Source organism: Sander lucioperca, chromosome 9 (assembly GCF_008315115.2).
Source record: "Sander lucioperca isolate FBNREF2018 chromosome 9, SLUC_FBN_1.2, whole genome shotgun sequence".
NCBI classification, from domain to species: domain Eukaryota; kingdom Metazoa; phylum Chordata; class Actinopteri; order Perciformes; family Percidae; genus Sander; species Sander lucioperca.
Genome location: NC_050181.1, coordinates 36,924,738 through 36,950,861, shown reverse-complemented (window position 1 = coordinate 36,950,861; position 26,124 = coordinate 36,924,738). Strand labels below are relative to the sequence as shown.

Here is a 26,124-nt window from a genome sequence, read left to right as displayed (position 1 = left end):
ACACTTTTTGTCAAATTTAGCAAATATCTCCTCACGGTCACCTAGCTCTCTATAAGCTTAAGTTAAGTTCATACACAGCCCTGGCTGTGTAAATGGAAAACAAACAGAAAGGAGTGCACGAGCCACAAAACAATATTCCAACCAATTGGCAACAGGCGGCGACATTTGATGGTAGGGGTGGAGGGGGGAGGCAGCACGTGAATGTGCCGGCCGGTCAGCAAATTTTCTTTTTGCAGGGTGGTAGGGGAAGACTCATCCCTGATTGGCTCGCCCTGACATTCTTACCCTAACCATAACCAATCCCACTCCTCTTGCCTAAACCTAACCAACCCAATCAGAGCAGGCAACGAGTACTAGCAATTCAGGGATGAGTTCCTTAATGAATATCCATGAGTCTTCCTCTACCATCCTGCAAAAAAAAAATTTGCGGGCGTCCAGTAGTTATCTGTCCGTGAATCTAGGGGGCGGAGCTTCTGAAATCTTTGCGCAGCATTGCTTACTGCACCTTTAAATGGATATGTATGTATTCTATGTATTTGTGATCTATGCCTGTAATTACATGTACAGTATGTACCTGTCCCCTCCCGTCCGGCGCAGAGTCCCAGGGTTACGGATGAGTTTATCCAGCATGTTGAGTATCTGGCTGAAGGTGGGTCTCTCTGCACGCTCTCTCTCCCAGCAGTCCAACATGAGCTGGTGCAGCACCACTGGACAGTCCATGGGAGCAGGCAGACGGTAGCCCTCTTCTATCGCTTTAATCACCTAAAGGAAGCACAGAGGTGGATGGTACTTGTTGAATTTAAAACAAATAAAAATAAATCACTTCCAACTTTCTTTTATTGAACAATTTGATTGATTTTTTTTAAATCACTTCGAAAAAAGGAAGTTATATTTTAAAGTGCAGTTTTCTACTGATATAACACAAAAGTGTCTTTCCTAATATGTTGCAGCCTTTAGCAGTGTGTTTATTGCGCCAGTTGATATCGCGATGACGATGGAAAAAAGGTATATTGTGCAGTCCTAGGGGACGTTTATTATTTTTTTAGGAGGCTAGAGAAAGGTCAGAGTTTCCAAAAAATGTTTCCCTACTGCAGAAATGAAATGATATAAAAGTAGAAAAAAACAGAACTTTCCTTAGAAAATAGGAAGATATGAGAGGTAAGAGAAGTCAGTTTGTCCAATGCACACTATACTTAATGTTACAGGATATTGTGTTTGCATTCAGTATACAATAAATCATTGCGGTTTTGTGCAGGAAATGATTAAATATATGCAACAGACTTCAATCAAACTGCCACTTTGAAACTCCACCGGCAATGAAATTTCACAAAAGGAAAGCAAAACCTTTTGCCGAAGATTTATTACTTTTCTGTTGTTTTCCAAGCACTTTCCAAAGGCTGTCCCACCGCCATCTGCAATTTGTTTTAACTTTTTGCAGCTGTGAGCAGCTCCTCTATTTCCTTTGTACATTACATTGTGGGACAATACTGTTCATCAGGGGTTTTCAGAGTCTGACGCTCAGACAAAACTGAGACGATCTGTGCCTTTTGAGCCTTAGCGCAGTCAAAAACAATATTACAGTGCAACATGAAAACATTAATATTAATGAATCTTTAACTCCTGTTATTATTCTTTGTCTTACTTCTATTTGGGGATAAATATGATCTAAGTTTAGGACCTTTGGGGGCTTTGGAGGATGTAAACAGGAAGTATAATGTTGTCATAGTGTCAGTGAGTTCGCTAGTATTTTGTTTTCATTTTTCATTTCCATATGCATAACTGCCTCCATGAGCTGTATGTTAGAGCCTCTGCTTCAGCTCCAAGTGCTGGCCGTGTTGATAAGCAGGCCAAATCAGTCAACTGTTGTAATATGACAATACTTCATATTATAAAATGTAGTATGGAATGGAGTCGCAGCTGTGGAGTTCCAGATGCTCCAGTTGTATTTGGATGTGAGATAAGCCTGTGGCCCAGTGTTTCACTAAAACAAAGAAAGACAGAAGAGCAGCTCAGCGTGTACTAATTTGCTCCGCAAATAAGATGGATAAAGTGTCTGGCGAACGGCTCATCAGGAAAGTTTTCTTAGACTACGACTGTGCTGCAGATGAAATCAATCATGGTTGAAGATTTCCATATGCCAGACTGCCTCTCTGACCTACTCAAACTTAACAAGCTTTGATAGCAAAGTGATTGCAAATTTGCTCTGAAATAGGATTTTTGTCTCACATCCCAAAAACCGTTCAGAACATTTAAATCACCCCTGAAAGTACACAGTGTGTGCTTGGAGGGGGGGATAACATAAGAAGCATTTTCGAGTCGATTTTATGAAGTCTAAATACTTATCTTCAATAAAATATTCTGTGACTGAAGAACAACATATTGGCATGCTGCCCTTTCTGTGGACGATTTACAAGAAACATTTACAATTTTTTAAAATGGTGCAGAGGTCAAAGACACTGGGTCACAATTCAGTACGTCACGCAAAGGATGGCTTATTTTTCCTTCATACGTCCTCTCTTTAAGTATCCTAAAGAAGTGCTGCCTTCTTTATTTATTTATCTGTTTATTTGAGATAATTTAAGTCCAATTTGTGGACTGTACAAAAGTAGAAGTAACAGTTTTTTAGTCAGGGACGTGACAAGAAACCTATTTTAAGACTTTTGGCCATCTTCCCTTTCAGTTATGATAACATTGTACTCACCAACTTCATTGCTAAAATCTGATAGACATAGCTTCCCAACAGAGGGCATGGGGGCGACCACATGAGCAATCACACAGACGGCTCTAAGCAAATCCCCACTTTGACCATATTATTTAAACCACTTATTTGGAAATGAAAATGAAGATGATTCTTCAAGTTATTACTCAAACCCATAAACATGCATTAGATCTTTAAGGGCTACTTCCTGTTTAAACCAACCATTCATACCATACTTACAGGTTACACAGTTTTATGAAGCATTGGAAAAACATTTTGGGTGAAGTCACTTATATTTTCACTTCCAAACAGCTGTTTAAGATAATATATGGTTAAGTTGGGGGTTTGTCTAAATCAGCCTGTGAAGACGTGTTACCGCTCATGCTGCTAGCTGCTTCCCCAACACTAAGCAATACAGCTGCTGCGTAAAGTGTTATCTTAACCAACAGGATTTAAGGGCAAAACTATAAAAAATAAAACCCAGGTTGTTGAATTTTCCTTAATATCTCAGAGTAATCCGTGTTCTGAAGCTAAATCATTCGTTCCTTGAATTCATTATATAATAACAATGGAGGTATTCCAGTATTTTGATTTGATTATGCAAAGTGCCTCAGGAATAAGCTCACTCTTTTGTCTTTGAGGCAACTTTTAGGTTAGATAATAAAAAAATAACTCACATCCTGGTTGTTCATGTCCCAGTAGGGTCTCTCTCCGTATGAAACCACCTCCCACATGACGATGCCGTAACTCCACACATCGCTGGCTGAGGTGAACTTCCTGTAAGTTATGGCCTCTGGAGCCGTCCATCTGATGGGAATCTTTCCTCCAGGCGAAAGATAAGTCCCAGTGGCCTCCTAAAACAGCAGTAAAAGTAATTTTGGTTCAGTGAATAAGGACATTTGTTTATTTCATTTGTTAATTTTTTTTTTCCTAATTGATTGCCTTAGACTACGTTTACATGCACGTAATATTCCATTTTTTGCCGTTATTCGAAAAAGACAATATTCCGACTAAGCTGTTTACATGTACCCTGGAAAGCCAGAGTTCTCGCGAGAGCACAATTTGAATTTGCTCAGCGAGTCACTCTGGCATTGAGTAATGATGCTCATTAACTATGCCCTTGTAGCCGAGCTGCACCAATCACATCGGTGTATCTGATAGAGGCGGGCCAGAGGCGAGCTAAACAGATGACAACAGTTTAATCTACCAGTTAGCTCCGCTGGTAGATAAGCGTATGGGGCTCTGGATACGTCACCCCGTGTATTGTTGTGATTGGTCGTAGTGTCATCCAATTGCGTGCAGTGAGATTTTCAAATGCATGCTTGGTGCCGCCCCTCGAGTTGGGCCATTTTCATTACTCAATGCCAGACCCTTAATCTTTCGGATTTGGGTTTGGATTTCCAGGCTAGTTTACATGGCTAATGAAAGTGAATATTCCAATATTATTCCCGTTTACATGAAGCTGTGCAAAATAGTTTTTTTTCAAAGTTTTCCAGCGGTGGCGGACTTGTTGGAGCATGCAAACCCAGCCTCCCTCTTTCATTCCTTTAACCAGTTTCTTGAAAAGGTTGGTGTCGCAATGTTTGTGCACATCCAAAAACCTGTTGATATCCAAGTCTTTCATTATGTTTAAAAATAGCTGTGTTTCTCCTTCTTATCCCAGCCTTGCAAACTGTCGGCTGGTTGGTTTGTGTACAGCAACCATGGCAACGCACAAAGCGGACCGTAAGCCGTAAACAGGCAAGAGGCCAGAAACTGTCACAAACTGCTGTAAAAACCCTGATTGAGACGCATATTCCGAATGCGCCGTATACATGTCCAAAGAATGCGTCTAAAACCCAAATAATACCAGCATATCTCACGTCTAAATCGGAAAATGCTAAATTCGGAAAAAGGCCTTATTCGGAGTATCCAAACGGAATATGATGTTTACACCACCTGTATGAAATTTGGAATATTGTCATATTCGGAATTATAGTGGAATATTATTGTGCATGTAAACATTATCAGAATGGAGGAAAGATTTGTATTTTTTCGAAAGGTTTTAAGATTTATTCTTCGATTGATGTCTATGCATTGAGTCTATAATAAATGTTTTCAAAGGCAGCTTAAAAGTGCATATAAAAAATAGGCTGTGAAAGACAAAAGAAAAGATTGTATGTACATGTTCATATCCAGTTTATGTGTATATGTTACTTCTGTGTGTGTCTTACCCTTGTGGTGTAAGCCACCTCTGGGTCGTCCTCCAGAACTCGACTCAGGCCAAAGTCAGACACCTTACACACCAGGTTGCTGTTGACCAGGATGTTTCGAGCTGCCAGGTCTCGGTGAACGTAGCTCATGTCTGACAGGTACTTCATACCTGAGGCGATGCCACGCAGCATGCCGACCAGCTGGATCACCGTAAACTGGCCGTCATGTTTCTGAAACATTCAAAATATAGAGACAGGAGAGCAGGTTAACATGGGCGCCGACAACTAGCTGGGCAGTCATGAGTGAACATTTTCAGTTCACTGGAAATAAAATACTACTAAATGGTAGATTTCAGTTTTTCTTTTTCAGAGTAAAAACAGAGAGAGTATAAGAGAGTATAATAGAATGCATGTACCCGAAGAAAAGCATCCAGGGATCCATTTTCCATGTATTCTGTGATGATCATCAATGGCTTACCTAAACAGGTAAAGGGTTAGAAATATTGATTTACAACATGCACATAACCAAAATAATACTAAGAGTTTGCAGTCAACTCACATCTTGTGACGACCCCCTCCAGCCTGATGATGTTCGGGTGGTCAAACTGTCCCATGATGGAGGCTTCAGACAGGAAGTCCCTCCTCTGTTTGTCAGAGTATCCCGCCTTCAGACTCTTGATGGCCACGTAGATCTCCCTCTTTCCCTGAACACGCAGCCGACCACTGCACACATCCCCAAACTCTCCTACACACAGAGAGAGCAAAACAGCAGTGTCAGCGCCAAGTAAGCATGTGTGTGTGGGTTTGTGTGTGTGTGTGTGTGTGCGAGCACCAATGCCAGGCTTACCCATGCCAATAACCCTCTCAATGTGAATACTGCTAACATCAATCTCCTTGGCAAACTCGTGGATGGCCTGATCGGGGTCTTCATAGGTGAACGGGTCCACGTAGATTTTAACTCCTGCCATAAAGGAGAGGCGGGAAAGGAAAATGAGGGAGGAGGAGGAGGAAGAGGAGGGATGCAGAGGAGGGTGAGAAATACGAGTTGTGTAACTGCTGCATATGTTATGTAAATGTATTTGGCAGTATATGTGTAAGATGTGTGCAGGTGGATCTAAGAAAAGAGAACAAGCGCATTCTGTTGTTTTTTTTACAGTAATGTGTGTGTGTGTGTGTGTGTGTGTGTGTGTGTGTGTGTGTGTGAAGTACCTGGGTTCAGATGTTTTTCCTCCTCTGAGTCCTGCTTTGTTTTACTGTACTTGCTCCTCCTGATGAGACATAAGAAGTGATGGACACTTAACACACAGACACAGAAAAGATGTTAAAGGTCATTTCTTGATTATTATTACATATTGTCTTAATGTTTGTTTAAGTCAGTGTACCTAAGTTGACAATTGAGGCCTACTGCATGTGTGGTGATGACGAGTAAGGGGGTTCAGGAAGGGAGGAGATGTGTTCATGTTGTAAACTGTGGGTTTTGTATTTTGTTAAAAGCAATAAAAATGTTAATCACAAAAAAAGAAAAGATTCTGAAGTCTGTCAGAGAATTCCTGTAATCATTTTTTAAAATCTTGTCACATGTTATTGTTGTGACTTTTACAGCTAAAAGAACTGACTAAAGGGCACGTGTGTCACATTGTTTTTAACTTTTTTTCCCCCCAGTAGCGCAGTGCATTCATTGGGTTTTTCAGGATTTGCCGCAAGAGAAAGCGATGACAATGAGAACAGAGAGCTATGGGCTGCAGGAAAGACAGAGCGAGTAGATGAAAGCATGTAGGGGAGAGAGAGGGAGGAGGGGCGATGCCTCAGGTAGCGCTAGATAAAAGGCGTTTTCCATTAAACAAAAGAAACTGTCAAAAACACCTTTGTGGGTGAGCAGATGTGTGTGTGTGTGTGTGTGTGTGTGTGTGTGTGCGTGTGTGTGTGCGTGTGCGTGTGCGTGTGCGTGTGCGTGTGCGTGTGCGTGTGTGTGTGTGTGTGTGTGTCTGTGAGTGTGCATGCCAACGGAAGCTGACACACAAGCTGTGCTGCTGAAGAGACAGTAATGACAAGTCCGGGACAAAGGGATTATCACTGTCTCCACTCTAATCCCCTTTAAAAGCTCCAGGTAACACACACACACACACACACACACACACACACGGACAAATTATTTAGCCATACAATAGCAGGGGAGTTGTGTGTGTTGTTTGTGTGCATTATGGCAGTTTGATCAAAAGCAGTAGTTATGGTAGTGGCAGCACTCATATTGACGTCAGTGATGCACCGATGGGAAACTAACTAACCAATTTAACGAGCCTATAGGTGTACACAAGTCCCGACTGCCTGTATGGATGCCTGTATGTGTGTATGTGTGTGTATGTGTGTGGGTGGGTACCTGCGGCTAATGATGAAGACAGCTGCAGATATCAGCAGTAAAATCCCGACCCCGCTGACAGACAGCAGCAGGAAGGCTGAGTTAACTCCTTCTCCAATCAGAGGGAAGGGATCTAACAGTGAAGCACACAAAGGTCACCAATGAGAAAGTTGTAAACTTCACAATGAACTTTAATGCATTCTCGAAAAACTCCTGAACATTGTCGTCAGAATACCTGAATTGGTGGCGAACTCAAACGGGCTGCTGAACTCTCCGTATCCAGCCGCTGTGCGAGCACGCACATGAAACACGTACACGGTGAGGGGGTTGAGAGCCGTGACATCCACGCTCCTAGAGAAGGTCCTCATTATGCGGTAGGACCTCTCTTTCTGATCCTGATTAGACGGGACAAAAAGAACGGGGTTCTTTTCAATGACTGAGCGCAAATCCATCGTGGCCATCAGTGAAATACAAACAGCGTGCCAACATATTGGCATTCCAGACAGCTGCCCTTAGCCGCATTAACTTGCCGGTGACTCACCTTTTCATAGAACTTGACCTCGTACTCTAGGATGACCCCGTTGGGTCGATCCGGCTGTTGCCACGACAACGACAAACTGTGCCTGGTGACGTCGGTTACTAAGATGGACGACACCGGAGAGGGAGCTGAGAGGAAGAGAAAGATGCAGAGAGATAATTCGGTGACAATAGTATAACTTTGTAGAATGGCATGTTGTATATTATATGAGGCTGCTAACGTGAGAATATCTGTAATCATTTCCCGGCCCTAAATACAGTTCAAAAGGTATGTATGGTGCCTGTTTGCCAACAATCCCATAGACCCAGTGCACCTGAGAACTGACCTAAATCTCATTCTTTCCTATTCCGCAGAGACAAGCATCATTCTCCACTCTCTCTCCTCTTACATCCCTCCATTTCCCCTCCCTTTACAGCGTTTGTCCTCCTTTGTGGCTGTTCATATCAGGCCATATGGTGCTGCAAGTTGGACTTGACAAATCCCAGACAGCTCTCATGCTGTGTGCACACAGCTAAGTTATTTCCCCGGGGCACCTGGAACTTAGCAGGTGTGCCGTCTTCTAAATGCCACCGTAAAGACTTAAAGCAACGACAGTTGAGATGTAACAGCATGCAAAAACAAAAAGAAAAAACCCCGCACACACTCAAGTCTAATGGGGAGCATGTGTGAGGAGCGCCACACACCAGCTGACACCTTCACAACTAAAATGAAACACGCCGTAAAAATCTGGGTGATTTCTCACACACTTCCGCGGTCAAGAGCTGACACAAGGAAAACCCCACCCTTACACACACTACAGTAATGCTGCTATGTGTCAACTATTTCGCTATGTGGTGTTGTCATATACTTTTTCCTCGTATCTACTTTCCCCTCAACACGCTCTGTCTATTTGTATTTAAATCTGTGATTTACATATCCCAGAATGCTTTTTGACATCCTCTTGAGAACACCCCTATAATTAATTCAGCTGTTGTTAGGTGTAGGAGGACAGATTAATAACTATGGCAACTATGACAGTGATAGTAAGAGCAAGACTTTCCAGTTGAGCAAAAGCTAGAAAAGTGTCTTGTAGATTCATTCCCGTTGATACTGGTATCTATGATGGATGTGTTCAACATCAGTTTTCTTCCATTACACTGTAGTATAGCATTGTGTAAACAATGCATTTGACACATATTTGCAATATACAGTATTTGTATTAAGATATGGTCATGTCTTTTAGGTTTCAGAAAGTGGTACTAATCTATTTAAACTGCATTTCAAATGTAATGCTAAGATATAGCAAACCTATTTAAATTCAGAACTGCATTCCAAATCTAAATTCTTTATCACATGTATTTTAAAATTTTTAAAATTTGTTAATGGATTTTCAGTCACAAGATTCTTTGGACTATCTTTCAGCAACAAACGCATGGCCTAAGCACTTTCAAGATGCACTGAAATATAAGTGTTAAAACAATATGAATTCCCATTACATTTGAAAGCAAAAATGTATCACCAACAGCTCTTTCAGTACTGAAGTATTTTCGGGTGGATACTAGTTTTAACATGCAAGTATGTAGCTCCATACAGAGGTTGTTCATAACATGCTTCCTCACTTTTGAACATTACCCATGGGGCCTTACTTCCCTGTGGGCCTACATGCAGTGAACAGCAGTTTGTATTGTGCTGACCCACTTCTAGACAACAAACAGACAACAATAAACATCTATAAGCACATTTTGAGTTGCTTGTTTCATCACATTCAAACAAACTTCTTCTCACCGGCTTGGTTGGTGGTGACGGTGACAGATACACTCTGGGCTGCCCCTGCACCGCTGGCCTGGGAGACCCCGTTGCGTGCGTGGACGATGAAGGTGTAGTGTGTGTGGGCCCGGAGCTCGCTCACCACCACCCTGGTGCTCTTCAGGCCCGTCTGGTCAGGGGAGAAGAGCACATCGGAGCCACAGGGCAGGCAGAGCTGAGAGCTGGAGACGGAGCCAGAGCCCAGTCTCAGGTAATCCCCGGGTACTGGTCTGCTCTGGTAGACACCTCTCTCTGACTGGACTTCAGATCCCACAATACCCTGGTCTGACTGCATTCCCAGGCCACTGTGCTGAGCCTCAGGCTGGGAGATGCTGCGATTCCTGGCGAGGGCTTTACTGCCAGTCTGGCTGTGGCTCCCTGTTTGACAGATGAGACACTCAAGACTGTAGCTGGTGTCACTTCGTCCTCCCAGCCGGCGAGGGGGGGCCCACTCCAAGACCACCGAGGTCTCGTTCACCACAGAGATGAGCTGCTGTGGGCCCGACGGTGGCTCTGAGGAGGGGACAAACGGGGATAAACTTGAGCATGAACCAAACCAACTAAGTTTACATTATACGCTGTACAAAATTGGAGGAAGTATACAGGGTGTATGGGGGGGGGTGAAATGTAGACATCTGGCATCAGACTGAAAACCATACTGTTCAGAGAAGTTTTTGATGGGTTGGATGTTTTCTTCTGTGGTATTTCTTTTTTGTGTTGTGTGTGTGTGTGTGTGTGTGTGTGTGTGTGTGTGTGTGAGAGTGTGTGTATGTGTGTGTTTTCATTTTTTCCCAGGCCAAGGAAACCATGTGCTGTATATAGGCATAATTAAGTTTATGACACACAGACCGAGGTCTCCAAGTCTGTCACACAGGACCTACTCAGAGACTTGGAGAGAGAGACAGAGAGAGCAAGAGAGAGAGAGAAAGAGAGAGAGAGAGGACATTTATTTACTTCTCAATGTCTTTAGTTATCACTACCAGACAGGATGTAGATGGTGGCTTAGTCATAAGTAATGGGATCACGAAACAGGGGTGGCATTCAGACAAGTTTGTGTCTCCCTCTGTTTGGTAGAGATAGAGAGGTTGGGAGACAATGAGTGTGCTTTTTTTGCACGTATTGTCTGTGTTTTCACTTATCTATAGTCTTACTAGTGTGTGCGTGTGTGCGTGCGTGCGTGCGTGCGTGCGTGCGTGCGTGCGTGTGTTCTTACGGGTGCAGGCCATGGAGGGAGGGTCGCTGTCAGCGCGGAAGAATCCAGAGTGGCAGTCACAGACAGTTGCCCCATCTCTGAGCGAGTGGCTGTGTGGAGGACACTTCGAACATCCTGCATCTGAAGACTTGGCCTTGTAAAAACCAACAGAACAGGCTGCAGAGGGACAGAAAAAGACAGCTTTGATCACAATGCTTAGCCACGTACACAACATCATAAAATGTCAATAACAACAGGTCACTTTGGCACAAACTTTAGGAGAGACACTAAAAAGTACTTGTAAAATGAAGTAACAAGATGTTACCTTGAACAGAACACAGCACTTATTTAAATGTACCCTGTGGGTTATTTTTACCACTAGTGGTGCTATGGAGCTATGTTTTAAAGAGCAGCTTCCAGTTGTACTTGTATTTCATTGTTTGTCAAAGCTGAAATGATTAGTTGATTAATCGACGGAAACTAAATGAGCAACAATTTAAATCATTTAATTATTTAATTAAAATGCCAAGTAAATTCAGTAGTTAAAGCTCGTAAAAAGTCAATATTGTGTGGTTATCTTTGTCTTCTGCGAAAGTAAACTCAGTGTATTTGGGTGAAGGACTGTTAGATGGCGGTTGGACAAAATAATCAATTTAAAATAATGTCAACATGGGACATTTGCTACTTTTTATACAACAAACGGTTAATCAATTAATCAAGAAAATAATCTGCGGATTATTCAAAAAATGAAAATAAATCATGAGTTGCAGCCCTAATGTACACAATCCCACATTTGGTCCACTGATAAAATATCAATTTAATCAAAAACTATCAAAATATTCAAAAAATTGGCTTTGCAGATATGTGTTAGGGAGAAACACACAGGATACCTTTAAAACATCCATGTTTAGTCAGTTTAATAGCAATTAAAGCTATAGGTCCCTATTTTCTAAGCGCACGGCGTGAAGCACATGGCGCAGGTGCATTTAGGGCGTGTCCAAATCCACTTTTGCTAGTGTGACGGCGGAAAAAAGGTAACATGCAATAAATCAATCAAAGTGTCATCTCCCATTCCCTTTAAAAGCCAGGCGCGTTTGTACCTTGGCGCATTGCTATTATGATGGCGGATTTGCATTGTAATATTTTCATTTATAATCTTTAGCATGTTTGTGTGCTGCTGCACTCCCCCTGTGTGTGTAACAAGCATAGTGCGCGCACTGTGCACGAGCCTAGGCGCATTTTACTAATTTGCTGTTAAAATAACAATGAAATGCTGCGTTATTGACTTTAGACCAGGTTTCTGTTGGTCACTGCCGCGATCACTTCCCGCTGCCTCAAGATAGCAATAGGCCAAGAATTCACCTGAACACACCTCCCTGTAAGACCAGCCCGCCCATGGGTGCAGGTACATTTGCTATTTAAACAACGCGGGCGATGGACGGGAAATTGACAATTGCGTCGGTCTTAAACTAGCAAAGACACTTGCGTAGTTTCTGTCGCCCCCATGAGGACTTCTAAGTAATGACAACAACGCTGTCGGTCCATCCACATGCGTAAAACGCATCACTCGAACTGTTGCGTGCGAATGTCGCCGGTCTACACCGTTTTGTAAACATAGCCATACTGAGAAATACAGAGACAGTTTTGTGGAGCTGATGGGCTTAATTAGCTTTGTATCAACTCATTTAGCAATGGCTTGAATTTGTTGTGCACTATAGCTTAAAAGTCCATCCTGATGACACGCTGACTTCAGCTGACCCCTGACCCCTACAGTTATTGTTGTCTTCCATATTGACAGCTTAGGCAGCCCAGACAACATGTTAATCAACACATGGACTGCATTTCGATCCAAACACTTAACAACTTTAACTTTAACAGATGTAGCATGAGGGGAAGGGCCACTATGATTTCTTTGGTCTTTGATTTTAATGTGCAAAGAAAGAAATACCTAAAAGAACACTTACTGATCAGCTCCCACTCACACACAGAAACCAGAAACACTAGAACTGAATACATCAAAACTCCAACACCAACACAAATATAACTGACATTTAAATATATGAAAGAGGAGAAACAGAGAAAGAGAGAGGGTTAGAGAGAGACAGAGAGGGAGTGGAGGGAGAGAAATCTTCTCCCTGTATACCAAGGAATTCATGCATTGACAGAGCAACAATACAATAAATGAGTGCATAATTATACCGCTTGACATCCACTGGCGAAGCAAAAGAGATGGCAAAGCGTGGCTGGTTCGAGCCATTTTTTCTCTCTCTTTAATTTCAGAAGGAAATCCTTCATTTGTTTCCTCTGCAATCATTTTTTCAACACCTTCTTTTTCATCATCACACCCTATTCACTCTTCTTTCTCAATCACACCATCTTCTCCCGTTCTCCCCTTTTCTTCCAACCCTTTCAGATTTCCAAGGGAGATGAAGACATCCCAGTGGGAGTGGATAGGAATGTGGGAATGATGTGTGTGTGTGTGTGTGTGTGTGTGTGTGTGTTTGAGTGTGTCAGAGTGCTTTATGACACTCTCATCAGTAGATGAGAGGGAGGAAGTCTCCTCTGTAATCTACTCACACCGACCATCCTGCCCCATCTGCGTGAGCCACCATGGATTTGCTCTTTCACACACTCATTTGCCCTCCCTTTCACATTTTTCACAACCTCCCTCATTGGCTCCCTGCGCACTTCCTCCTCGACCTCTACTTATCTGTCTTTGTGTCACTGATAATTCTCTCACTCCTGCTGTATCTCTGCATATACCCCTCTCCAAGTGTCAAAGCTCGAAAAATCTTTGAGGCGAGTTGCAGCATTTATGGCTAGATATTGATACCAATTCAAACGAGGCCGCACAAGAAACACATGCGACAACTCTAAACCTGTAAATTCATGAACCCATTTACAGCTGATAAGGCTGGCTTTCATCTGGGGATTGACTCAGCATTATGTGTCAGCTGATATCATCATATGCAAGATAAAATACGATAGGAACACTCTCCTGCTGTTGTGCACATTCCTTTGTTTTGAATCATCAATGAGTAGGCCTATGTTCACAGTACATGCACACCAATAGTCCACTAGTATTCAGAATATGACAATATTCTGAATTTTATACATTTGACACATTTGTTTGGATATTCCGAATGAGGCCTTTTTCCAAATTTTGCATTTTCCGATTAAGACGTGTGAGATATGCCGGTATTATTCGGGTTTTAGAGGCATTATTTGGACATGTACATATACTGTGTATATATTTGGAATATGCATCTCAATCAGGGATTTTACCGCAGTCTGAAAGAGGGAGGCTGTGTTTGCAGGGTCCAACAAGTCCACCACCGGTGGAAAGCTTTAAAAAAAGTCCTATTTTGCAAGGCTATTTTGTAAACAGGAACATTAGTGGAATATTCACTTTCAATAGTCATGAAAACATCTTAGTCGAATAATCGTCTTTTTCAGAATAAGTGCAAAAAACGGAATATTATGTCCATGTAAACGTAGTCAATGTGGGTAAGTGAGCCATGGATGAGAAAGGGAGGGAATTAAAGGGAGGAAGACAGAGAGAAGTATTTGACCTGCAAAGGACTTAAGGGTTGATTATAGGGCTAAACAAGACTCTGCCAGGGGGGTAGCACACTGCCTTTGTCTCTGTCCCACCCAATCCTCTATCCGTCTCCAACACAGAGGACAGACTGAAGGAGGAAGAGAAAGAAAGGAGCAAGCATTTTGAAGCCATAAACTTCCTTCAGCGCCCTCTCATGTCTCTATTCTCTCTGTTGTCTGTAGCCTTTTGTGTCCTTTTTAGCGCTGGTTTCGACAGGGGGGGGTGAGCGCAGCTGACCTGGAATAAGAGCTCATGAGGCTGTCATTAACCCGACATTAACCCTACGCTACCGAGGGCCGTGCGGAGCCTGAGCTCAACCAATAAACTGGGAGGGATTTGGACACAAACATACGCGCACACTGATAAGATAAGGGGATAGGGATAGATATGTGTGCTTGTCTATTAACGTGTTCACATTTTGCCCGTTAGCAGCAGAGCACATAGACTGCAATCAGCTTCTTGTCTGTTTGAGACAAGTATGAGAAAGTGATAAAGTGTAAAGGATGGAGGGAAGGTTTACTGGAAGGAGAGACAGAGAGATAAATAGACTGACAAGGAGCATGAGATAAAGAGGTGAAAAGAGAAAAAAAGAGCAAATGTAGAGAAAAAGGAGAGAAGCGGAGGGGAAGGTGCCCTTTGATTACTATCAGCATTGTCGTCATTTGCATATGCATTCATATGCTACCTAAAATGCAAATGAGGCTCACTGGAAATCCAAATAAGAGCCTTGTCGGCACACTGTATCGGTACGTGTGTGTGTGTGTGTGTGTGTGTGTGTGTGTGTGTGTGTGTGTGTGTGTGTGTGTGTGTGTGTATTCTCCTTGACCCTGTGTTATCTGTCATCATCCCTGGTTCTTGCACAGCAGAGGGGTGTAGATGGAGGAAGTACCCCCGACCGCTCCAGTGTGACACCTGTCTCTGTGATGGATGGAGGGAGGGACAGAGTGACGGATAGATGGACGGATTGATAGACTGTCACGCGAGTAGGAGGGACACTATTAATCACAGGGGTCATGCCCCGTTAATTAAAACCCACAGAAAATGCTGGAGATAAGACCTGCTTCTTATCTTTTCCCTACTGTATGTCTTCACTGAAAGGACCAGCCCGCTCCCCAGAAACATTGGAGACATTCCTACACAGCTTGGTATCAAATTCATCTCATATCTTACATGGGCACCAGCTCCTCACATCACTCTGCATTTAAGACCTTAAGAATGTGCTCAGTGGAAGCCACAGCTTTAAGTTTGTCTAAATTCAAATACTCACAAAAACTGGTGGTTTGAAGAGAAATGTGTGTGAATTTGTGTGTGTGTGTGTGTGTGTGTGTGTGTGTGTGTGTGTGTGTGCTTGCCCAAAGCCAACAGTGCGAACATTAGCATGTGAAAAGGACTCTACAACAATACCCCCCTCCCTCTCCCCATCACACGCAGATCACCGCCCCCCGCCACCAGCAGCAGCAGCACCCCCCAGCCCTGACCGTGGATCAGGGAGAAGAGTTAGAGAAGAGAAAGGAGGGATAATGAGAGCAAGACAGAGAGACAGAGAGACAGAGAGACAGAGAGACAGAGAGGGAGAGCGGGGCTTGTTTCCGATGCCAGAGAGCTACAGACGGGCTGGTGGAGCTGGCAAACCTCCTCTACATTAAGACCAACCTGGGAGAAGGAGACAATAGCACGCACGCGCACGCGCACAAGCACACGCACACACACACACACACACACACACACACACACACAGATTGTGACGGTGGAATGCAAACCATTCCCCCCACCTGGGTTTGGTTTGCTTTAGAAAATCACTTGGGCCATTCCTTTGCCTGCTTTGTCACCTGCCGTACGTGCACTTACACACAAACGCTCACGCACACATGCGCCAACTCCCTCTCTGTTTGTAGCACCACACTCTTCTCTAGGCATTCCTGGGCAGTCCTCCAAACTGTGCGTATATGGGAGGGAGGGCTTTGTTCGGGAGGAAATCAGAGATACAGTGCACACACGCGCATGCACGCACGCATGCATGCAGAGCAATCCAACATGTCCAGTGTCCAGAAATGGGATGGAATAATTAGAGGGACTGAATACAGCGATTACGCACTCTCTCTATCATCCGCTCAATCTTTCTTTCTGTCATCTCTCTTCTCTTTGAGTGTGGCTGTCTTTCTCTCTGCCTCTCTCTTCTCCCTCTTTTCATCCCTCTCGTTCCAAATGCTTTCTGCTGTTGACGAGACACTGCAGGTGCGTTGGAAAGAAGCACAACCATGAAATCTCTCTGGACCCAGGGAAACACAGAAACAGAGGAACACACGCACACACACACACACACGCACGCACGCACGCACGCACGCACGCACGCACGCACACACACACACACACACACACACAGAAACAGTCAAACTCTCCCAGGCAGTGAGCAGAATCAGACAACAGAAAATGGAGGCCAGTGTAGAGACAGTTAAACAAAAAGCACAAGGCTCCTCTCTTTCATTCCGCCTCTCTGGCCATTCACATTTCAAATTCTCTCTGTTGTTTCTCTCCTCTTGTCTCTCCTCCCTCATTTCCGATCCTCCCAGACGGATTGCAGCTGTCAAACTTTTGACGTCTTCATCTACCTCGGTCATGACCCTGCACTCCGTAGCTGAACTCTCTGTATGAGTGTGTGTGTGTGTGTGTGTGTGTGTGTGTGTGTGTGTGTGTGTGTGTGTGTGTGTGTGTGTGAGTGGCTGTCAGTCAGAGTTTTTGACGTCTTCATCAGGCTCAGTCATGACCTCGGTCTTAACCACAGGTTTAGAAAAGAGGGGGAGTTCCCCCTCTCTTGTGTTTTTCTACTCGCCCCCTTTGCACCCGATGACGGACCCCCAGCGGGGGTGGGGCGGCCCTGTATTGATGCCTTCTGCTGTCAGTGGCCTTCTTTCAATCCCCCTCTCGCCCCATTCAACTTCTAATCCCTTCTTCCTCTCCAGAGCTTCTCCTCTCATCCTCTCCATCCTCATTACTCTGTGTCAACAGTGAAAATGAACTTTTCACATTTCACCGCTTTAGCTAAGTCCACTCTTGTCTGAATTCAGTTCAATTCAACAGGAGTTTTTAGGAATGCTAAAAGGTGCACAAGGCAGCGAGTAAAAATATCTACACAGAAGCAAACTGTGCTTTTTGCACCAGGAAATGTAGCTGTAAATAACAATCTATCTACCTAAGATATATTATATATAGGGCCTATATATATCATATATCTTAGTCAGATAGACAGTCCATTATAGGCAGACATTAATAGCAAAGAAAAATGTGAAATATTTTTTAAAACATGCAAGGCTGAATTAGCATGGTTTATCACCAAAACGGTGCAATTTTTTTTTTGTTTTTGCTATAATTTGAGGTATTCCCTGGATGAAACTAAAGGAATAGTTTGACAGATTGGTAAAATACACGTATTTGCTTTCTTGCCGAAAGCTAGATGAGAAGATTGACACCACTGTCATATCTGTCCGTTAAATGGGAAGCCAGGAGAAGGTTAGCTTGGCTCAGCATAAAGACTGGAAACGGGGAAACAGCTAGCCTGGCTCGGCTCACCTCACAGACTCATTAATAAACATGTTATATCTTGTTTGTTTAATACAAAGTGAAGAAACACAAGTCTCCGTCTGCAAGTTTCCTCAATGTTTAAATCTCACTCTCTGCAAGAAGGCAAGTAAGCCCATTTCGTGCAAGTGTTGAACTATTCCTTATTGCTATTTGGTGCATAAAGTGAGAATAAATCATTATTCTTTTCCCCTACATTGTTCAGTATGAACCAACCTGTAATCACAGGTGTCTCTGTCCAAGTTATATTTACTCAGTTTCTGTCTACCTGTCTGTTATACTGACTGAGTGGAGGCATGAGAGTCTAGAAGATCCAGAAACCTCTTCACATCAGCGACATTAGACAGATCATCTAAATCTCCTCACAAAAAAAATCTGCCTTTTCCCTCCATCCCGCTCTGCCCTCCCCGCTCCTCTCTTTCTCTCTGCAAATTTCAAACTTAAAATGGAAGAAGTGTAAAGGCGTCTATCCAATACTGCAGGGTCAGAGTTTTCGCCGAGCAGCATTCGGTATTCATCCAGACTTTGATGGATTTCCACTGAGGCAGCTGAGCCCTGCCAACAACCTGACAGCCAGTGAAAGTGGGGAAATGGTAGAGGAGACCAGATAGATAGATGGCACTTCACATCTGCTGGAGGTTTAACCGAGACAAGGGTCTCTCCTAAATCTAGTTGAGGAGGAACATCTTTCAGGCTTCAGGGACCACCCCGCAAACCTCCTCCTCTTTTCAGAAAGAACAAACGGGGCAAGCAGGGTGAAGGTTTTAGAGAACGTTTGTCACACAGAATTTTGGCTACTGCTCTTCTTATTGCAAAGAAGAAGAAGTCAACTAACCCCTCCCCGTCACGCCAACTGGCAATCACTGCATTGCTCTCTTTATGTCCACCTCTTCGCCTTTCTCTCTCTCAGCGTCTCTCCTTTTCTCTTTGAATTATGGGTCTGTTTGTTATACAATTAGCCTGCTGGGATAGGCTTCATAAATAAAACTGAGGGAGCAGATCAGTGAGTCGCTCTCCCTTGTCTCTATTGGTCTCTGTGCATCTGCGTATGTGTGTGTGTGTGTGTGTGTGTGTGTGTGTGTGTGTGTGTGTGTGTGTGTGTGAGCGACATGTTGTGTGTCTGTTGTGTATGAGACTGAATAGGGGGAGTGAAGCTATGTTGTAAAAGTGTCTCCACCAAGTCTGTTGTCCCCCGTTCGCCCCGCTTTCTCACACAAACACGCACATTTAGTCGTCTTCACTATCACAACAAGTCACTTCCAAAGATTACACGTCATGTATGCCACATGTATGTTGGTGAAAGGTGTGAACAGCTTGCACATTTGTTACCATAAAGTTCAGACCAGATTTGTAAGTGATAGAAAGACATTTTAGTCCAGATGGCCGTTATGTCAGCACACCTCACACTGAGACCCAAGAATTTCGACTGATACTCATAGCGTAGCATACATCTTGGATTTATTAAAAGATATCAGATAAACTGATTCAATTGAGGATATTGACCTTGTACGACATATGTATATATATAACAGTTATTTTTCAAAAGAAGCTGCAGACCAAACTAAAAATGTAACGATTGTTACTGGTATCTCCTACGACCAGTACAAGTGAATATTTAAAGGAATGTTAGGAAATGCTCTTATATGCTTTCTTGGCTTAGATGAGAAGATCAATACCATTCTCATGTCTGTTTGTTAGAAATGAGGTTGCAGTCAGAACTAATTAGCTTACAAAACTAGGTGACAAAACTTGCCTACCAGCACCCTAAAGCTCACAAAACACATTTTTTGTTCAATCCATAAAAAAATAAATAAATAAATAAATTAAAAAAACTAAGTGAAAAATGCCTTGTTGTGGTTTTCTGGCAGTTGGACTATTTCTAGACTCTTATTTTCACTGTGAAGTTGCCAGGCAACCAGCACAGCAACAGATATAACATGTGGTGGTAGATTTTGTTTCCTTTGGACAGAACCAGGCTAGCTATTTCCCCCTGTTTCCAATCTTTGTACTAAGCTAAGATAAGTTACCATGTCCTGGCTCCAAGTTCATATTGAATGGACAGATATGATAGGAGCATCAATCTTCTTACCTAAGTCTTGGCACAAAATAAGTCTATTTCTCAACATGTTAAATTATTCCTTTAAGGAGTCTGAGTTTGTTGTGCCATCAAAAAACCAAATGCCGATTCCTGTCAAATATGTTTGACTATTCCAAAAATACATAGCTACTTTAAGCCAATTAAAAAAAAGTGTAATTTGTACTGCAACTTCAAAGGATTGCAATTTGTAAGTTAGTATTCTATTGCCAACCTATCTCCAATCTACATTTTCCAGCTATCATTTTGTAAAAAGTGGCAAAACCTCCACACTGATTAAGTGTTGTAGAACATGCTGCATGGTTAAATCATCTAATCATCTGAGTATCCCCTTTAAGACAACAACAATTCTAAATATAACTCTTAAAATTAATAACAATCCACAGAATAATCAAGCAGGTGTTAATTACTATACAAACCAAATCTCTGGCACTGTTTTCCATTGTTAGCGAATAGATTGTTACCTTGAGCACTAATGATTGTTACTCATTGGCCCGTGGGACAAAGAGGAGGCAACACAAGGGGAGCGGAGAGTCTAAAATTGATCAGTCGGACCATTACAAAAACAAACGAAACACATTTTGGTAGAGCAGCTCTGTTGCGCGCAGCTCCACTTACCTTTACATGTGCCACCCTTCTCTTGATATCCTGGGTTGCAGAGACATCCACCAATAGGAACCAACCACTCTCCATCAGCACCACAGTACATTTTAGGCTCCTCTCTTTCTTCTGATTGGTTGACACAAGACCCCCTGACCTCCACTAAGGAAGACGTATCGGCCCCGGTAACAGTGTCGGGAAACGTTGCCAGGTTACGGATGGTGAGCGGGCAGGTTTTGAAGAAAACTCTGACGGAAACCAGAGCGATGCAGGCGCCGACATCCTGAAAGGCCAGGTAGAAACCCTTCCGCATCATGACCTTTACGTCTCGCACCTCGGTGTTCAGTTTCATGATGCGGTCACCAACGTCCACCTGGATGGAAAAAGAGTGGAGCTACGTTAATGAAAATGTGCAGTTAACTGTGTCAGCGCTCATTAATTTAACTCGCTTGTTCAAGCTAAAGTGGGAATTGCTATTGAACCATGGCCTATCTTCACATTTGCAGCATTTGGCTCTCATCCAGATTGACTTCTATTGACTGCAAAGGTAAAATAAGCTGTAATGCCTACAATGTGAAGAAAAAAAAAATGTGAGGACTAGGCAAAAGCACCCAGCCAGCATTACTGGGATGGCAGAATAGACATTGAAGATAAAAGTGCTTGTAAAACAAATAAAAAATAGCAGTAAAGTGCCGCAGGGGTTTTTCATTTTCAGGATAAGAGCAAATTAAAGTGAGTGGAGGGAAGATAAAGAACTCAAAGTCTGTCTCTGGTGATCGGTGTTACCTGGGTGAAGCTCTCGTCTGCTGCCACAGTATCCACCTTAATGAAGCTGCTCTCTTTGATGTAGCTCTCTCGGTCTTCATTAGACTCGTGGTAGTACAGATTGAATGTCTCCTACAGGACAAAAAGGACAGAAAAAAAGAAGTCAGACTGAGGTGTCTATTTATCATCATCGGCGCTCATCTTTTCTCTTAATATGATATTGAGTCAAGGGGTGGGGGATGGGGGGGGGTTGTGCTTGAATAACCAGCAGCAACTGACTCTTAACCTCCCACCCCCCCTCCCCTCATCTCTACACTCGCACTAACCTATACCCCTGGACTCTACATCTGCCCATTACATATTATTTGCAAACTTTGCACTCAACCCATTCAGTTACTTTGTATGTATGTATTTGCTTTTCTGTATTTATTGTTTATTTCATACGCACCTTTCACCAAGGCAAATTCCACATAAGTGTACTTATTGTGACAATAAAACCTATTCTGATTCTGATTAGCTGTAATATATAATAAAGCTCTATTAGCAGTAGCCTGTCCATTAACTAATTAGCACAGAAGTTAACAGTCCTTAATTGGAAATCCTTGTTGTCTCCTAGTTTCTTTTCAAAATTTCTACTGTGCCCAAACCATAGACATCATAGACAGACATTTGTTTTCTTGTACCTTGCAGGTGCCGGTGACTCCTGGCAGGCTATTACAGTCTCTCAGGGTGAACTTGACTTCAACGTAGACCCGCTGAGCGCCGGACCGAGGGATCCAGTCCGTCCTCAACCAGTTGTTTTGATTGGGCTCTAAGACGTTGCACACCTGGTATGTTCTGATGGGGATGTTCTTCTCATCCATTATACTCACTTCTTCCCACTGCAAACAAACACACACATGCAATTGTATTACTACGCCTGTGAGCACGTCCACAGATTACACGGGTTTAAATGACTGCTCCTTAATGACAAACTGTGTTTACTTAACATTACAGGCCAGCGCTTTACAACATGTACCAAAAACATTTAGATTGATTTTCTGCTTTCAAGGCATCCACTGCAATGCATGCCAACAGTATGAACATCAAGTTGGAGAAACTTCATTAAAACAGATGCTCCAACAAAGTGATCATTAAGCAGTTAGAAGCAGGTCCAATTTTTTTTCTTATTCAGTAAACTTTAACACATTTGAATAATTATCTACCAAGTAGCAATGCTTATAAGTAATGTTGTCAGGAAATGAAACCTGGGAGACAAACAATATACCCAGATGTTGTGAAAAGGTAGTGAATGGGGAAGCATGCTGTATTTAAAAGGTTGCGGACTCTCAAGTTTCAGTTGTCAAAGTACTTGAATGGACCAACAAGTACATGTAAGGGGTTTCAAACCTAAGAAGGCTACAAAAACAGTCTCTGGTGGCAGCTGCAAATGATGATGCAATTTTGACAAAAATAAACATTGCTAAATCAGAAAGTTGATTTTCATACTGCACTGGCATGAACTGAAACCAAAAGTTTAACTCTGAACTTAGCTAAACTCTAATCTTTTAACCCTAGTAGACACAAGCTTTACCGCAGAAATACTCTTACAGAAGTAATGACCAGAAAAACTCCCTGTGGAGAATGTATCTTGTTTTTATAACCACTTGAGGAAATGTATGTCCTCACAAATACAGAAAAACAAACACATTTCAGATGCTGGGGCGCATTCTCTTCTGCCATTTGAAAACATTCATTTTTGCATTAATATTCTGCAGTGGACAGTGGTTCAGATTTGTTGCGACTCCAAGGTTTTTACACACACTTTTCCATGCAAGTGAAGCCGGCTCAACCTTCCCTGCACCATCCATCTCAATAGAGCCAACTATTTGCCTTGTACTGTGACCCTTCAAATGACCGCTGAGCCTCCCAACTCCAAATTGGCTTTTTATTGCCACTGAATAATAATCTGCTCTAGCGAGAGCTGTATACACACTAAATGCACCGTGTCGAAGGAAAGAAAAAGAGAGGGAGAGCCAGAGAATGTCACAATGTGTGTGTGGTGGTGGTGGTGGTGGTGGGGGGGGGGGGGGTCTAATTGAATCGATATGTCATCAGGACTGATCTTATAGGCCGATATTACAGATATATTGAACAATTCAAATTTGATGTATGTGTTGGCAGAAACTGTAAATGTTCCATAGGCTTCATTTTCATGAACATTTGACCTACACTTTTCTTAATTCAACTTCATTATTTATGTTTTTGGTATTTATGTATGTTTTTGGAGGGGATTTTTTTATATCCACTGAGGTTTGCTGTTGAGCATTTACTGTTATACTGTCATTCTGTGCAATAAGTTCAAAATTGAAAAAACATTGGCTAATAGTATCATTATCAGATTTCTTTTTTCTCAAATATCGAAATCGGTATCGGCCTTCAAAAATCCAGCATCGGTCCAGCTCTTTAGTCCGTAGCTGTGCACTCCTACAGTATGTGAACATAAGAGCGTGTACGCATGAGCGAGAGCACATGGTCACGTCTTTGTGTGTTTATATGTGTGTGTCTTTGTAGGGAATGCGTGTATTGAGGAAGAGAGCTGTAAATACAAAAAAAGCTGTCATGTGGTATGATGCCTCCTCGTCTAGTTTCTTTTGGAGTCTTTGTCAGCAGACACAAATCACAGCTGTCAGAGGGAAAAAAGCTTTGCCCCAACTATACAGAGATAGTGTGTAAAAGTGTGTGTGTGTGTGTGTGTGTGTGTGTGTGTGTGGCTGAGGGATGTGGAAGGTGGGGGGTGGGGGGCTGTAATCAAAAGCTCAGTGCGTGCAGACCAGGACCCTGCCAATCAAGCAGCATGTGAGAGAATGAGAGCATGGTTACTGAAGAAATAAGAGTCAAGTTCACCAATAATAACTCTTAAAACCAACAAAGAGGTGAGAGCGACACTGAGAGAAGGAAAGACAGAGTAAGAGGAAGGACATATAGATGGCAGATCACAGTGTCCCCACAACAAAAAGTACAAAAAGATGAGAGGATGCCATACAAAATAGACATTTGCAGGATTAATTCTGGCAATTGCATGGTAGTAAAAATCCCTAAAAAAATGACACCCACCACCAAGCTGGTTTATGCCTTTTCGTGTGCCAAACACGACGCCAGCAATCTCATATTAGCACTTCAAACCATTTCAAAATCTGTGGGATGATTATTTACAGTTCCCAGACCAAGTGTGTACAAGTGTGTGTGAGTGAGAGATAGAGTGAGTGTGTTTTCCAAAGAGAGAACAGGTTGTAAACAGTGTATCTGTTAAAAAAAAAAAAAAAAAAAAAAAGCTCCCACTCACCCCTCCCTCTGAAGGACTGGCTGCCCATTTCAGCTCTCCTGGCACTGTCCTGGTATCCAGCAGGGTCACTAAAATGCACACGCACACATGCAGAAGGTTTAATGGCAAACAGCCTACAGTGCTTAATAAAAAAAAAAAAGTATTTAGCAGTAATAAATAAGTTATACATTTTTGCACCACAAGATCACCACTAAATAAAGGACTACTAAGCTCGCGACCAATATGGAATTAGCAGGAAGTCTACCTCACTTGATTTGCTATATTTTATAACTACTTGTAATAATTAAATAATGATCATTTTCATTGCATGATATCAGATAGTGTACATCATTTTAAATGCTACTAGGCTATTTATTGAACAGCATCAACTCTTATTTATGCATAAAGAACACAATAACCAAGTATGAGTTTCAAGGGTTACTGTTAATAAATAAAAGATAAGTCACACTAAACTGTAGCCTACACTACAGTGCGCGCTACAGTGACCATATCATGTGGAAACATCCAAGAAACAAAAGATGTTCGTGACAGCACAGCAGAAAGACAGAACATGAAGCTGAACTCCTTGGAGGCACAACTCCGCGAGAAAACCAGGAGAAATAACAACTGGGAATTTTTTTCCGAAAATCTAACTTTACGGTTCGTCCTGCTCTTTACCATCCTAAGACGCGCACGGGACGCATGCAGCGTGCAGGAGCCGAAAACCTGAATGCACACACACTGCACGCTCAGAGACGATTCCCTCCTTACTCACCTTCGTTGGGTGGATAAATCCTCGTCCTCGAACTTGAAACTAATGTTAATATCCATATGAAGGTAGAACATATTCGCCATAAATGTACAGCCATGTGTGCCGTATGAAAGTGTGTGTGTTCCCCGCTGGCTCTGCGCGCTGGCTGAAGCGTCTCCATCCCGGTGGGAAAAGTGTGTGTGAATGAACCCAAGTGTGAAAGCGAGTTGGATGCAGCAGCGGATACTGGGGCGGTCTCTTACACTCAGATGCTTCCCTTAATGGTAATTCAAACGACATGAGCCAAATGACATATAGTTCTATGGTCCATATCTGCGTCAATGTATCATTTCCAAAGTCTATTTTTTATCTAAAATGTATATTATGTAATGTATATGATTATGATTCGGTAGATTTATTTGTAGGCTCTAGAGAATTAAAAGGGATCCTGAACGGTAATAGCACACTTTCCTGCTTATTAACTGACTGTAATAACTTTAATGAAATAATGGTGACATGTCTTCTTAATTTTCCAGTGAGACACTTCGTGATCTCCTGAACAACCGCAGGGAGGGACAGTAAGGACCCCACTTTGAAACCACTCATTTTTTTTTTTTTTATTATTGTCTGAAACCAGTTATCTAGGGTAAATAACAGAGGATACAGTTAAC

At 42.6% G+C, this 26,124-nt stretch overlaps 1 protein-coding gene across 1 annotated transcript in view; it reads right to left on the bottom strand.

Annotated features, from left to right (window-relative positions):
* The window catches only part of LOC116037384 (ephrin type-A receptor 4-like), a 27,985-nt gene extending 2,273 nt beyond the window's left edge, over nt 1-25,712 (bottom strand). Inside the window, exons 1-17 of the mRNA XM_031281268.2 lie at nt 25,478-25,712; nt 24,724-24,791; nt 22,082-22,279; nt 21,420-21,530; nt 20,652-21,006; nt 10,783-10,938; nt 9,549-10,082; nt 7,788-7,912; nt 7,482-7,641; nt 7,268-7,379; nt 6,100-6,158; nt 5,738-5,851; nt 5,450-5,635; nt 5,307-5,368; nt 4,912-5,121; nt 3,376-3,552; nt 575-762 (exon numbers count right to left, since the gene is read on the bottom strand). Coding sequence (XP_031137128.1) covers nt 575-762; nt 3,376-3,552; nt 4,912-5,121; nt 5,307-5,368; nt 5,450-5,635; nt 5,738-5,851; nt 6,100-6,158; nt 7,268-7,379; nt 7,482-7,641; nt 7,788-7,912; nt 9,549-10,082; nt 10,783-10,938; nt 20,652-21,006; nt 21,420-21,530; nt 22,082-22,279; nt 24,724-24,791; nt 25,478-25,634 — 2,972 coding nt within the window. The 5' untranslated portion in view covers nt 25,635-25,712. The remainder of the gene's footprint in view (nt 1-574; nt 763-3,375; nt 3,553-4,911; nt 5,122-5,306; nt 5,369-5,449; nt 5,636-5,737; nt 5,852-6,099; nt 6,159-7,267; nt 7,380-7,481; nt 7,642-7,787; nt 7,913-9,548; nt 10,083-10,782; nt 10,939-20,651; nt 21,007-21,419; nt 21,531-22,081; nt 22,280-24,723; nt 24,792-25,477) is intronic.
* Nucleotides 25,713-26,124: the final 412 nt, after the last annotated feature.